The sequence below is a fragment of the Misgurnus anguillicaudatus genome, chromosome 16 (genome assembly GCF_027580225.2).
Source record: "Misgurnus anguillicaudatus chromosome 16, ASM2758022v2, whole genome shotgun sequence".
Taxonomy (NCBI): Eukaryota; Metazoa; Chordata; class Actinopteri; order Cypriniformes; family Cobitidae; genus Misgurnus; species Misgurnus anguillicaudatus.
The window spans coordinates 35,795,182-35,808,987 of record NC_073352.2 but is presented as its reverse complement, the minus strand read 5'-3'; the positions used below and the strand labels follow the sequence as shown (position 1 = coordinate 35,808,987).

General features: G+C 37.6%; 3 protein-coding genes across 6 annotated transcripts; 2 read left to right on the top strand and 1 right to left on the bottom strand.

The window, feature by feature from the left end:
• Nucleotides 1-1,028: 1,028 nt before the first annotated feature.
• mif (macrophage migration inhibitory factor) lies at nucleotides 1,029-2,787 on the top strand. Its single transcript, XM_055177912.2, has 3 exons — nucleotides 1,029-1,276; nucleotides 2,074-2,246; nucleotides 2,630-2,787. The coding sequence occupies exons 1-3, from the start codon at nucleotides 1,169-1,171 to the stop codon at nucleotides 2,694-2,696; spliced, it is 348 nt and encodes a 115-aa protein (XP_055033887.1). The 5' UTR covers nucleotides 1,029-1,168; the 3' UTR covers nucleotides 2,697-2,787.
• Nucleotides 2,788-3,093: 306 nt separating this feature from the next.
• Nucleotides 3,094-4,671, bottom strand: selenoh (selenoprotein H). Of its 3 annotated transcripts, none has more exons than XM_055177911.2 (5): nucleotides 4,540-4,671; nucleotides 4,211-4,322; nucleotides 3,673-3,815; nucleotides 3,420-3,546; nucleotides 3,094-3,346 (listed from the first exon to the last, which is right to left on the bottom strand). In XM_055177911.2, exons 1-4 carry the CDS (start codon nucleotides 4,586-4,588, stop codon nucleotides 3,431-3,433), a joined length of 420 nt encoding a protein of 139 aa, XP_055033886.2. In that variant the 5' UTR covers nucleotides 4,589-4,671; the 3' UTR covers nucleotides 3,094-3,346; nucleotides 3,420-3,430. The 3 variants fall into 3 exon arrangements, with proteins under 3 accessions (XP_055033886.2, XP_055033884.2, XP_073710671.1); XM_055177909.2 differs by having other exon boundaries at nucleotides 4,531-4,567; XM_073854570.1 differs by having other exon boundaries at nucleotides 3,094-3,348; nucleotides 3,432-3,546; nucleotides 4,531-4,567.
• An 833-nt stretch (nucleotides 4,672-5,504) lies between these two features.
• On the top strand, nucleotides 5,505-13,584 carry clp1 (cleavage factor polyribonucleotide kinase subunit 1). Of its 2 annotated transcripts, none has more exons than XM_073854566.1 (7): nucleotides 5,505-5,837; nucleotides 5,940-6,217; nucleotides 6,527-6,634; nucleotides 9,375-9,494; nucleotides 9,571-9,712; nucleotides 9,866-11,218; nucleotides 13,231-13,584. In XM_073854566.1, exons 2-6 carry the CDS (start codon nucleotides 5,942-5,944, stop codon nucleotides 10,555-10,557), a joined length of 1,338 nt encoding a protein of 445 aa, XP_073710667.1. In that variant the 5' UTR covers nucleotides 5,505-5,837; nucleotides 5,940-5,941; the 3' UTR covers nucleotides 10,558-11,218; nucleotides 13,231-13,584. The 2 variants fall into 2 exon arrangements, with proteins under 2 accessions (XP_073710667.1, XP_073710668.1); XM_073854567.1 differs by having other exon boundaries at nucleotides 5,506-5,731.
• The last annotated feature ends 222 nt before the right edge of the window (nucleotides 13,585-13,806 follow it).

Here is a 13,806-nt window from a genome sequence, read left to right as displayed (position 1 = left end):
TTTTAAATTATGTTACAAAAAATGTTAAATGATAAGTAAAAGTTTTTAAATTAATGTTCCCATTTACTCCAGACTTTGTTTTTCAATGTCTGGTGGGAAAAAAAGTAAATTTAAGCAATTTTTACATTTTCATGCTTGACATTTTTAAAACCAAGTTCTCGTGAGAATCACCCAGATAGTTCATTCAAAAATAGAAAAAATCTCTCATTATTTACTCACTCTATTGTTACAAACCTGTATATATTACTTGGTTCTCATGAACAGGAAAGAAGATATTTTAAGGAATGTTTGTAACCTAAACGCTCATGAGCCACATTCACTTCCATATTATTCTTTTTTTTGTTTCTTAAAAAGTCCTGTTTATCCATGCGTTTTTGAAGCTTTGATTGTCTTCACGGTGCTCAATATAACATGTGTTCATGTTTCGTTTGTAAATAAAACGTAGTATTTAGTGTGTTGTGATTGTGTAGCCGGTTTAGTATGTCACAATTGTGTAGCAGTTTACTGGTTTATTCCTGTGGGTGGGTTAAGTCAGAAACTCTTATATTAAGTCAGAAACTCCAGCTGGGAAGTAGTGTGCTGTATAGCCGGCCAAACTTTTATATAGATGAGATTCTTGAATAATAAATATACATGCTATTTCTCAGATCAGTTTTGGCTTCATGTCAACCCCTTTAACATTTAATTTAACTTTTATGTGTTGTTACAAACATGTGTTGTGTTTTGCACATGTTGTCCTTTGATGTCTAGTAGTATGGCTCAATCTTAGCTGCTTCTTATGTTGTCCACCATTTTTTCTGTGTTTTTTCCTGTTTTATTAGTGTAAAGCTGCTTTTAGACAATTAAACAATTGTGAAAAGCGCTAAATAAATAAAATTGATTTTTTTTTTTTGAATACCTGACTTAATCGTTATTATTAATACAAATCAGAGGGGTCAGTTTATGTGCGTGAATGTTTATTCTTGCTGCCAATGACGGAGACACTAACGGATTTGCACCGTAACATTTCTACTTGCACCATACAAGCAGTCATTACGGTAATTCGGCAGAAGCACTGGCACAGAGTTTACTTGCCTTGCTGTCTCGGAGCTCAGGATCACATTTGTATCTCATTCCAAAGATAACCGATTCCTCTGCAGTTAAGTGCTGTGTTTGTGTTGCGATCATCATGCCGATGTTTGTAGTGAACACAAATGTTGAGAAGGACGCGATTCCTGCTGCGCTGATGTCGGAGGCCACACAGGAACTCGCCAAAGCGATGGGTAAACCCGCGCAGGTGATACACGTTCTTCTCTTACCTACTTGCCCACTGGTTTACTTATAGTATGCATGGGATGTGAGGTGTTGATCCAGCACACACATCCTAAAAACTTTTACCCGTAAAAAAAGGCTAAGTTAGTGGGATTTTTTTTATCTCCATCACTTCCAGAGTGTTCCTCAACGAGGTGCCAGGTAGGCCAAGGCTCCACTAGAGGCGCTCTTAATAAGTTTATATAACAAAAAATAAAACGAACAGAAACATAAAAGTCAAAACATCTCTTTATTTTTTATAAGAAGTTACATCTTTCTAGTAATGTCATTACAGGTATTTCAAATGGTAATCATCAAATGGACAAACTCGTTGGTTCCTCTTTTAATTGACATTTGATGATTACCATTTGAAATACCTGCATCAAATTTGGCACACAAAAAAGCACTCCTTAAACATAATCATTATACATATTCAGTATTACCATGAAAATACCTGAAAAGGTTTGATGAACATCAATATAAATATACCCATAAGACATTTCCTGGAGTTGTGTGTGTAAATGGTTCTTCTTCTGTGGTCCATATTGAGTTTCTGCACGAGAGCGCCCTCTGGCGACCCTTAGTGTTAGAGATTAAGTGAATTTTTAAGAAGATTTCATACGACATTCATTAACAAACCTGTCTGTCATACTGATTAAATGTCCAGTTATCAAGAGACTGAGATCTGCAGCATATGAGATAATTAATCCATCATGTTTATTTGTGTTTATATTTGTTATGTTGTTGTCAAACTCTTTCTGTGCTGTTTTTTTTGTGTGTTAGTACATTGCTGTGCACGTAGTTCCAGATCAGATGATGATGTTTGGTGGCAAAGCGGACCCATGTGCACTCTGCTCTCTCACCAGTATTGGAAAGATCGGTGGGGCGCAAAATAAGCAATACTCCAAACTTCTCATGGGATTACTCAACAAACACCTTGGCATTTCACCCGACAGGTAACTCCACACATTGAAGATGCAGTACAGTGAGGCATGATTGGGTTAGTCTTGTGCACTTTTAGGGTATCAGACCTCTGCATGGGTACATGAGATGGGCAGAACTGGTATACTTTGTGTAATGTATTCTCACATGTTTAGCATTATGAATATAAAGGTCCAGTTACAAATCTACTTTCAATTATACCTTAAATGCATAGCAAAAATAGCATGTGTACTCTATATATTTTAAAATTTTTCTATTTTTGTTAATTTCTGTACATTTAACCAGATATGCAGATTTACTATAAAAGCAAAATTGTGAAAAGCACTATAAAATGTACATTTGAATAAGTTATGTTGCTTGTGATATATTAGAGACAGACTTTCATCTTGTTTTTCAGGATCTATATAAACTTTGTTGATATGGATGCAGCTAATGTGGCGTGGAACAGCACCACTTTCGGATAAAAGATTTATGCACAAGCAAAAACTGAAGATTGAGTAATAACACACAGCACTTACAACTTGCTTTGACAATAAACATTTCTTGACAGCGTAATGTGTTGTGGGTTTGATTGTTTGCTTTACCTTATCAGTGCATAATTTACCAGATTGTTGCTTTGCATAGCATTGATTTGAATTGTGCAAAATGGACAACATGAAAGCTGTTGAATGTATACGAGTGAAACCATGTTATATAAAAAAAAGATTTTTATATAAACAACAGTATATCAGATATCTCAGTTTGCTGGCCATTTGTGATTAGCCTCCAAACACATCCCCAAGAGAAGACACCTTTACAGACACACGTGATAAATCGACATTATAACTTTTGTAATAATTAGGTCAACAAATTAAATCCATATTAAAGTGAGAAACGTGTTGACTTTATTAGTATTACTTGCAAAATAAAAATACCAAGCTTTGACATGTTAATAACAATTTGAAATAGAGACATCACATGAACAGGCGTTAGAAAGCTTAACAAAAGAAACGAGGCGAGGTCAAATATCCCATCCATTACAACAGAGCAGACCATCAGAAAACAGACCGGGAGGTTTTTCCCATGAGTCCATTTACATCATTATGCATCCAGTGTCCAGGAACCAGGAAAATGACTAAAGGGAGAAAGAAACGTAAGGAAAACACAATGCATTGTCTTTTAAAACAAACTGATTGGTGACAAATCACCTCTGCTCCCCTCATAACTTCTGCTTGCTCTTCAGTGCTTCCTCCAGGGCAGACAAAACATCAGCAGGATCCGGAAACTTCAACTTGCGTGGAGGACCTTTCTTTATACCGGACCACAAAATGACCTCTAAAAGAAAGCACAGATGGAGATTAAAACAATGTGTACAAATAAAAAGAAAGAGAAATTAATCAATGTAAGAGGCAGTGTGAAAACAATTCTAAAAACTTACTCCATTAAAAATTATGATTTTACCTTTATCGCCTTCGGTCAGAGTGACCTCAAAGCTGTTTCGTCTTGGTTTCTGTGGATTGAGGACGATGCGAATTTCAGGGTGTGAAGCCTCGAGTGCTTGACGGACCCCTTCAGCATTTCGCCCGTACACTCGTCAGCTTTTACTGTAAATATAATCAAGTGTGCTTGTGTCATTGAACATTACATTAAAACAAGTGGCCTGGTATTGATTTCTTCATTAGAGTATGTGTCTTACATGACCCTTATTATGTCAACATGTTAGAGTACTTATTAATCAATAATAACTTGCCTACAGTTTTAAATATTTCAAAGAAAGTCAATGCTGAGATGTGGGTCACTACAGTGTCTGCTGCACATGCATATCAGGGCAAACAATATTGTGAAAGAAAGATTGGTGCCCGTCTGGCATGAAACACAGATCTTAACAGATTTCCAACCATGAACTGTAGATTCAGGCTTTTAAAATGATTTGTCGGCTGATGTGACACTCTCTTCTGTCTCTTGTTTGTTTTTAATATTATCTTCATGTCCTCCTCACCAGTGCTCGATGATCACTCTTTGTCCTGTTTCTTCCTCTCTATCAAGCTTCTCTTTCTTCTCATCCACAGCAGTTGCTTCTGCATCCACAGCTTTGCGCTTTCGACCACGACCTGCAGATAAATGAAGAATAAAGATTCATACATCTGTATATCTAACATAACTATATTTAATTACAGCGCTACAGACATGCAAGTTCAATAGCAGCAAGGTTAACATCTTTTATAACTTTACGTGTTTATCGATTATTCGAGCTATGATCTACTACAGAACATGCAGGCTTTAAACCGATTTTAATTGCTTACAGAACATTTTATGTACGCGATTTACCTTGAGACGCCATTGCTGCAACTCTAAAGTTTGGCGCGCGCGCGTTCATTGAAGTTAAAGGTTTGGCAGTGACACCTAACGGTGCGGAAACTCTTGACTGTTTTTTTTTTACTGTCTCTATTATCTTATACTGCACAACTTAACGTAATGAAAAAAAAAAAAAAAAAAAACTTAACGTAATGAAGCTGCTTAATCCTTTGATATCATATGATTTATTGTGATATTGCCCTTAAGTATTTTACTCTCTTTTTTAAGTTCATCAACGTTATGATTTCAAATGTGCTTTTATTTATGGTGGTCTCTTTCTTTTCTAAATAATTTTATTTGTTTATGAGTATGCTTTTGGTTATACTGTGTTAAGCCTTTCGTTTAAATCTCTTCATGTATAATGAATACATTTGTTTGCTTACAGTTGTACTGAAAATGTTATATTCTGTAAAAAATAACGCATTACAAAATAAAAGTCCCACATTTGTAATAGCAAAAAAAAAACAAGCCAAGTCAACACTCGGTTAATTAATTTCAGTAGGTTATAATAAAATAAAAAAATAAAAAAATAATAAATAAAAATAATTAAAAAAAAAATATATAAAAACAATTACATTATAAAATATCTAAACAAGTGAAACAATAACATTAAATTAAACAAGTAAAAAAAAAATCTTCCCCAAAGAGGAAAAGCGTGACAGAAAGGATCTTGGCTAACTGACAGCAGGGACAAAAAAGCAGATATCTCATTATGTATCTTAATGATACTGGATTAAGTAGAAGAATTTTGGTTATTTATTTATTTATTTTGTTATTAGTAGTATTATACTTTTTTTTGGGGGGGGGGGGTATTATTGTTTTATGATTTAATGTGTCTTTTGCCCAAGTCCATTTTACACACTCTTGTGTATTTATCCAGTAGATGGCGGTATATATCGTGAAGATATGATCCGCCATTAAACAGAAGAAGAAGGATCTTGGTCAACCAATAGCATTGCGTGATGTCAGTTACAGGCGACGCGGCAGCATCAGTGTGGTGTGGTGACTTGAAAACATTCAGCATTTATTGAGGGAAAATAAAGAATGAATTGTAAATAGGAAGATTTGTTGTAAACCGCGTGTGTTTGTATTGTTTGGGCTTGTAACGATATATTTAAGACACAGTGTTTAAGAGAGGCGGAGCACCGTAGATTGAGGTTTTAAGGTAGGCTAACATTAGCATGCTAACACTACATGTACGTTACGTTATGTTATGTTAGATAAAGACTTGTAAATTCAAGATATTGCACACAGGGGACGAATACCAACAGGTATAGAGCAACGATTTGTCATTTGTTGGTTTTTATCATGAAAACAGATACCGTAAGTAAATAAACATCATGTTGACAGTCGTTGTGTTTTCTCTTTGACAGCCATGACTGCGGAAGGCACAGAAAAGTCCGCCGAGGAGGGCATGAGCTCGTCGGGCAGTTCTGGAACTTCAGGGACTCGTTTCGATTTGGACAAGGAGACAGAACTACGTTTTGAGGTGGAAGCAGGAGAACGGGTCCAGCTTGAGTTGTTATCTGGTATGGCAGAGGTGTTCGGGTCCGAGCTGAACAAGAATAAGAGATATACTTTCGGGCCGGGCTCTAAGATCGCTGTGTTCACGTGGCATGGCTGTAGCGTGTCGCTTTCAGGCAAAACAGAGGTAAGTGAGTGAAGTTAAATGGATGTCATGATTGTGGATGAGAATGGTGAATCAGTTCTGTTGGCGCTGCCATTTCAGTTAGAACTTTGTAACCGGTCACACATAACGGAGGATAAAAGAGTTACGACTCAGACACGAACTAGCGTTTAGCCTGCACTCCCACACAAGAGAGTAGCGGCCTTTTTATTAATGATTGCACACCTGTGTAAGTTAACTCCGCCCACTTCATGAGAATTACTCACACTCAATTTAGAGAACATATTTACATAAAATCAACAAGTTCAAACACATCTTTATTTTTCAACACAGGTCGCTTATGTCTCCAAAGATACACCTATGCTGCTTTATCTCAACACCCATGCAGCCTTGGAGCAGATGAGACGTCAAGCTGAGAAAGATCATGAGAGAGGTCCACGGGTAAGTTACTGTTCACAGACATACATCTTAAACAACTACATCACTTACAACATATGACTTCATTCTGTTGGACTGGGACAGGTTTGGACAAATGTAAACCTGAGTGTGGACGCTTTTTATTTTTTGTTTGAAGGATCTCTTTAGTTTATGTCATTTGAAAAACAAGCTGGTGAACATGACAAGCTCCAGGGGTCATAGGTTTGTTTCCCAAATTATTAGTTGACTTTACTTAAAAAATAGAGAAAACCAATTTCAATACTATTACATATGCACTGGTACAAATGTGCAACAACATCTGTCAAAACAACCTTACGTAACAGAGATTATTTTAAAGGTACATAGGGAGGATTTTTACAGAAATGCAATATAATCTACATAACTATATTGTCAGTGGTGTTTGAAGGGCGTACATAATAAACTGCTACGTTTTTATTACCTTAGAATGAGTAGTTTTTATCAACATACACCACGAGTCCCTTTACATGGAAGTAACCATTATATCCACCACCATGTTTCTACAGTAGCCCTAAATAGACAAACTGATCACTATGTTGTCTCAGTCGATGACATGGTTGTTCCGTTGCTTCTCTATGTGTTTTAACAGGGAGGGGTGAGCGGTGGATAGATAGAGCCATTCATTATATGCTTCGAAAATCTGAACACTGTACATTTAAGTAAAGTCAACTAATCATTTTTAAAGTGCAGGAAGTCCATGTTTTATTAAAGGAGTCATATGACTTGATTTCATGTTTTTCTTTGTTTTTAGAGTGTTAAATGATGTCTGTGCACATAAAAAATCTGTAAAGTTGCAAAAAAAATTAAAATCCAAAGAGATCTTTTTAACTCTTACGCCACCAGCGTTTTAAAGTTGCCAGCCAGCGTTTTTTTTCATGATTTTCACAAAAGTTTAATGCCTTCCAGAAAATTTTCTTCTTTAAATATATAAACATACAATATACCAAATGAAAGAACCGACCCTCTGCTTTCAAAAAAAAAAGAAAACGTTTCATCCTACCTTCAGTAGTTCTTTTGTAATCAGCCTTTGAATATGGGTAGGTTTCTGCAAAAACACCACATTTTGAGCAAAAAGCAGAGATAATTCAAATTTTGTGATGGACTTTTCATAGAGATCCCATTCAGAGCGATCTTTAAAACAGACACGGACATGCAGCAGGTTGCCATAGGGCAATACTTCCAGGTTTAAAAAGTTGTGGAAGGGGATAATAGCGGTATTGCGGAAAGCCGGAAATACTCGTCATTGGCAGGGAAGCGCTTTCTCTTGATTGACGAGATAGCTCGTCAATGGCGGCGAAAGAGTTAAAAGTGGTTTTTATTTACAACACTGCTTCAGAACAGTACAGCTCAAATGTTTGATTGTGTGCTGCACATTTGACGAAAGGACTACTTTCTAAACATTGGGAAGTTACAAGGCTGCATGTACACACAAGGGCTTTATCTAAAAAGTGGAGCATTTCCAACTTTGCAACTACGTTCTGGTTCTGCTGACTGACATCCTGTAAGTAGGGGTGCACCGATATATATCGGCCGATGATGCTCGCTATGTTTCTCAATGAATTACGGTGAAATGCTGCTACATCCAAAAGCCAGAGGGCGCTCTCGTGCAGAAACTCAATATGCGCTGCAGATGAAGAACCATACACACGCAGCTCCACGAAATGACTTGAGCATATATTTATATCGCTGTTCATCAAACCTTTTCAGGTATTTTCATGATAATAATGAATATTTATAATGATTATGTTTGACGAGTGTTGCTTTTTAAATTGCATGTTATAAACGACTTAAACTAACAGTGATTTAAGATCGATAAGGACTTACTGATCAAAAGCCGTAGTATATGAAATAGCTGTGAATAATATCGGCTATGCGATTAAGAATAGTTATCGCCCACATATTATTCATGTATATCCGCATTAATCGGTGCACCCCTACCTGTAAGTTAGTGGTTCTCAAACTGAGGGCCCTGAGATGGCCCCGTTTTTATAAAATAAATGAAGCATAAATTCTTTAATTAAATCTCAGAAAAATAGGCTATTACCAAAAGCACTACGTAAAACAAATTTAATATGTTGTGTTTAAATCAAATTTTAAGTTTTACAATGTTTCATGTCATACATTTTCTTTTGGGGGCCATGAAAGGATGCACCGTATACAAGGGGGCCGCACGCTGAAAAAGTTTGAGAACCACTGCTGTAGGAATTTCCTACTGATGATTCAAACACAAGTTTTGTGCAGTGCAGAGACAGACATGGTTTTATGTATCTTACCAATCTGTTAGATTCTGCTCACATCACGCTGGTAAAGTTGATCGATCAGATTAGTCATCTGTGTTTTCTGGGTCAGTTTCAGGCTCGTATTGATAAGATAGTAAAGACGATATTAACTCCTGGCCCTCACTATTGCTTTGGGAGCTCATCTTTCAAGATATGGTAAAGTACATCACATTTCTGTTTATGTAATTGAGGTATTCAGCCAATCACAACACACTGGATCAATCAGTTCACACCGTGCTTTCTCAGAACGATGAGTTTTGTACAAAACGATCTGTTACAGCTCTAAAGATGTATGGGAAAGGGCAAATAATGTGTTTTTTACCATGAACCATGCAAACACATTGTATTACACCAAATACACAAAAGTAATGTGCTTTTTAGCCACGAAATATGGCCGAATGTATAAATGTAATGTACGTAATTGTTAATGTGCTGTTTGATTGCAGGTAATGGTTGTTGGACCAACTGATGTGGGAAAGTCAACAGTGTGTCGGGTGTTGCTGAACTACGCTGTGCGTCTGGGAAGAAGACCGACGCTGGTTGAACTGGATGTTGGCCAAAGCGGCGTAAGTCATCAATGCATCAGTGCAGCTAAACAAGAAATCAAATGCTATGGTTTCATGTCATTCTTCTCATCTGTAGGTGTCTGTACCTGGAACTATGTCAGCTCTGTGTATTGAACGTCCTGCTGATGTAGAAGAAGGTTTTTCTGTCCAGGCCCCGCTTGTCTTTCACTTTGGATCCACGACACCAGGAACCAACATTAAACTTTATAACAAGCTGAGATGACGAACTATGACTGCTGCTGATCTCTATAAAGCAGAGGTTAGCCATGAGTTACTAGAAGACTGAGACTTTAGTGTGCATTATACTTCATCCATTTATATACTTTATATATCACTTTCTTTCTCTTTGTCGCATGATTACGTGCAGCTGACTTCATGCCTCGCGGAAGTGTTTTCCCAACGCTGTGAAGTAAACCGGAAAGCGAGCGTGGGTGGCTGTATCATCAACACCTGCGGCTGGGTCAAGGGTTCGGGCTACCAGGCTCTGTTCCACTGCGCTTCGGCCTTTCAGGTGGATGTGGTCTTGGTACTGGACCAGGAACGCCTTTACAACGAGCTCAAACGTGACCTGCCGCACTTCGTACGCGTGGTCCTTCTCCCGAAGTCCGGTGGCGTGGTGGAGCGCTCCAAGGACTGCCGACGAGAGACGCGGGACGAAAAGATCCGGGAATACTTCTACGGATTCCGCGGAACTTTCTTTTACCCTCACGCCTTCGACGTGCGCTTTTCAGACGTGCGCATCTACAAGATCGGCGCGCCCTCTATCCCGGACTCTTGTCTGCCGCTGGGCATGTCCCAGGACGACACCCAACTCAAACTGGTCCCGGTCAGCCCAGGACGAGATCTGACCCACCACGTTCTCAGCGTCAGTTCTGTGGACGACGAGGCCGAGCCGGGGTCCGGTCAGAACCGAGGGATTCTAGAGAGTCCGGTGTGTGGTTTTATAGTTGTGACAGCAGTGGACACGCAAGCTCAGGTGATGACTGTGCTTTCACCGGCACCCAGACCGCTGCCACGACACACTTTACTTATCATGGACATTCGTTTCATTGATCTCAAGTAGATGAATTTCATTTTATATGCCTACATGGGTCCAGTGGACATCTTTGTTTTGTGAGATTTAGTACCAACAACTGCATATTTTAAATTCTGTACATAAAAGGTACTGTATTAGTATTATTATTTTAAAAAATAAATTCAATTGCTTTTCCATCTGCCCCTTCTGAAAAAATAAAACCATCCCAAAAAACATTTGGATTACTTGAATATTATTTCTTCTTTAAGACATTACATACAATTGAGCAAATTAACTACTAATTGTTTTAGCATTCCACAATTTTGATGGTATGTTGTGTATACACGAAGCTCTTCCGGATCTTAAATGTACTAAACCGGTGTCCTCAAACGATACTGGGGCCAAGAAATGATGATGGTGCCTTGTTAGAGGCTTTATTTTTGGCTTATCAGAAACGGCATCGGATAAACGACTTCGGGAATTTTCAGCTTATTTACACAGATGAAAAGCTGTTTCCCAGGCCTCGTAAGAGATGAAGATTAAGGGAGAGAGAGAAGAAAGGGTGAGCTAAAAAAGCTCCTCACCCGTCAGATTAAACCGCTGCGGCGCAGCCTCGGTCCCGGGATACAGAAGACGAACCGAAACTCCAGATCACAGGATTTATAAGATTTAACGCAAACACTACTTTAAAGTACACAGACAGCACAAAGTGAGTATATATCAGTGGATTATATTCGGTATGTAAGTGGAAAGTGTTTTGGCTTTGCTTGTTTTGGTTTTGCTTCTCTTTGGACACCGGCGGATTTGAGCGACCTTCAGTCGCGGGAGATATAAATCGAGTCCCAGGCTTTATTTTGTGGCCTGCTATGCAGAATCGCAAACACTCACGGAACAGCTCAGTTAACGCATGTTAGCGTAATTAATACGCTGTTTACGCTAATCTTTGTTAATATAACAACGTCTTTTGTACTAAAGTTCATTGTTTTTATTTATTGTGATATTTCTGTGGAGCCGAATTAACACAAACGAGAGGAAATGAACGACAGGAGGTCTTTGCATATAGACAGATTTAGTTTTCTAGTTTCATTATTAAATTGTTTTATAATATCAGTCGTTACATGATTATTGTAGGGTTTTGCTGTAGTGTGGGACTGTCTTAAAAACCTAACGTTACGTTAGTGAGATGTCTAACAGTTAGATGGCATTATTGTAAGTTAGAAAACCCATACAATTCACAAAACACAACACTGTTTGTGTAAGTAGTTCACTACGCTTTCAAATGTAGCCTATATTTACTGCTGTGAAGTCTGCAGTCACCTATCTAGTGAACTAGGGGTCAAGGATTTAATAATGGGTTCGACCTAAAAACCTAATTTTGTTGATCCAGTCTGTGCCTTGAAGAATCGTAGGGCTGTCAAAAGATTAATCGCGAATAATCGCATACAAATTAAAAGTTTGTTTTTGCATAATTAATATATATGTGTGTGTGTACTTATTATTTAATATATGAAGAGTTTCATTGCAAAACGAGATAACTCCGTTTTTAACATTTTTGTCAAAACATGTTTATTATTATTTTATCATGTTAATATTTTATTTTATGCTGCTACTTCGCTGTATTTGTTAAGTTATGAAGGTTTAAATCACAACAAACCAACTGCAGTTGAATTGATATTAATTGGAATGCACAACCAAAAACCGAGATTTTTGAAAAATTAAAAAACCCGGAGTTATCTAGTTTTGGAACCAAGCTCTTCATATATATGCATGTGTGTTTAAGAAACATTTACATGTGTGTGTGTGTGTCTGTGTTTATTTCCATTTTGAGATATATATATATATATATATTATTTATTTATTTATATATACTAGTAATTAGGGCTGTCACAATGATTAAATAATCGTCTCATCGCAATTGTTTGACCTCATCGCGATGATTTCAGATCACCGCAATGATTGCACATCTCTCTAAAAAACACAAGGGGGAGGTATAGCGCCTGTATAAACGAGACCGTATCAGATTACTTTTAAATATGTTATGTGTATTAATCACAACAAAGTGTACAAATTATTTCATGAACAAACAAAAAATGTATGAGAATTAAATGTCAAAGCAATAAAACAGACAATTAATCGTCACAATTTCAGACAAAATGCATAATTGTGACAGCTCTAATAGTAATTGCACACAATACACACATGTATTATTACAAACACAAACTTTTATTTTATATGCGATGAATCTTAAATAAAGTCAGATATTATCAAACCTGTTTATTTATTTCATCACATCTATAGGCCGAATCTTTAACATATAAAGTGAAGAGAGACATAGACAGCAGGTGTAGCTGCAAGAAAAGAAGATTACGTTTAGTGTAATGAGGATTGGGTTGTTGTGCATCTCTCTCAAGGTCACTGATTGGTCAGTACGACAGCAGTCACGGGGGAAATGAGGATTGTAGATGGATAAGGGGTTGTATACAGAAAACCTTGTGAAAATGAATACAGAAAGTAATGTGTGATAAAGGCACACCCTGTTTCCTGTTGAGTCAGGAGTTGTGACAGACAGCTAAACATCGTCAGGTTTCAACATGATGTGTACTTACTTTACACAGATACACTGTAGGTTTCACAATGTACCCTTTAACATCCTCTGTTTAGTCCTGAGAAGAAGAAATGTAAGATTTACCAGATTATCTGTTGTGTCTAATTATCTCCTAGGACCTACAGACAGACTCAGAAATGAGGACGGTGGTGTTCTAGAAGCGCACGCTCATCAATGACATCCATGCACCTCGGAGGAAGAAGAACGGCCTCATGGGACACCATGCGCTCTTAAAATGGTCTCGGGCACCGATGCGTCACCGCTACTTGGAGTTTTCAAGGCCGGACGCAGACGGATCACGTTTGTTTATGATGCGTGCAGACACGGTATTTTGGTGAATGAAGATCTGTTAAACAACTCTGGCATGTTACCATGTGGCCACTTTTATCAAAGTCACTTTGGAGTGGAAATGTAGGAGACAAGACATCAAGGGCTGTATTTTATATTTTCTACTCGTAGTCGTTTTTTAGTGGAACCAGGACTGGAATCGGGACTCTAAGTGATATTTCCATAAAGTCTGTTTTTTTTATTGTCCCTCACATGCTTTTATTTTGTTATTGTATAGCAAATGTTTTTTTTCTTTTGTAGTCGGACATTATGATGACACATCTGCTGTGATACTCATAGCGTTTACTGTATGAATATTTTTAACCGCTGCTTTCCTTGAGCACTTTTTCTTGATAGCATTTAAA

What these genes read in the sequence shown, in the direction of transcription:
- mif (XM_055177912.2), top strand. Translation starts at nt 1,169, where the DNA reads ATGCCGATGTTTGTAGTGAACACAAATGTTGAGAAGGACGCGATTCCT. An exon ending in CGATGGGTAAACCCGCGCAG is followed by an intron (nt 1,277 to 2,073) that starts GTGATACACGTT and finishes TTTGTGTGTTAG; the next exon opens with TACATTGCTGTGCACGTAGT. An exon ending in CTTGGCATTTCACCCGACAG is followed by an intron (nt 2,247 to 2,629) that starts GTAACTCCACAC and finishes CTTGTTTTTCAG; the next exon opens with GATCTATATAAACTTTGTTG.
- clp1 (XM_073854566.1), top strand. Translation starts at nt 5,942, where the DNA reads ATGACTGCGGAAGGCACAGAAAAGTCCGCCGAGGAGGGCATGAGCTCG. An exon ending in TGGATGTTGGCCAAAGCGGC is followed by an intron (nt 9,495 to 9,570) that starts GTAAGTCATCAA and finishes TCTCATCTGTAG; the next exon opens with GTGTCTGTACCTGGAACTAT. An exon ending in TAAACTTTATAACAAGCTGA is followed by an intron (nt 9,713 to 9,865) that starts GATGACGAACTA and finishes ACGTGCAGCTGA; the next exon opens with CTTCATGCCTCGCGGAAGTG.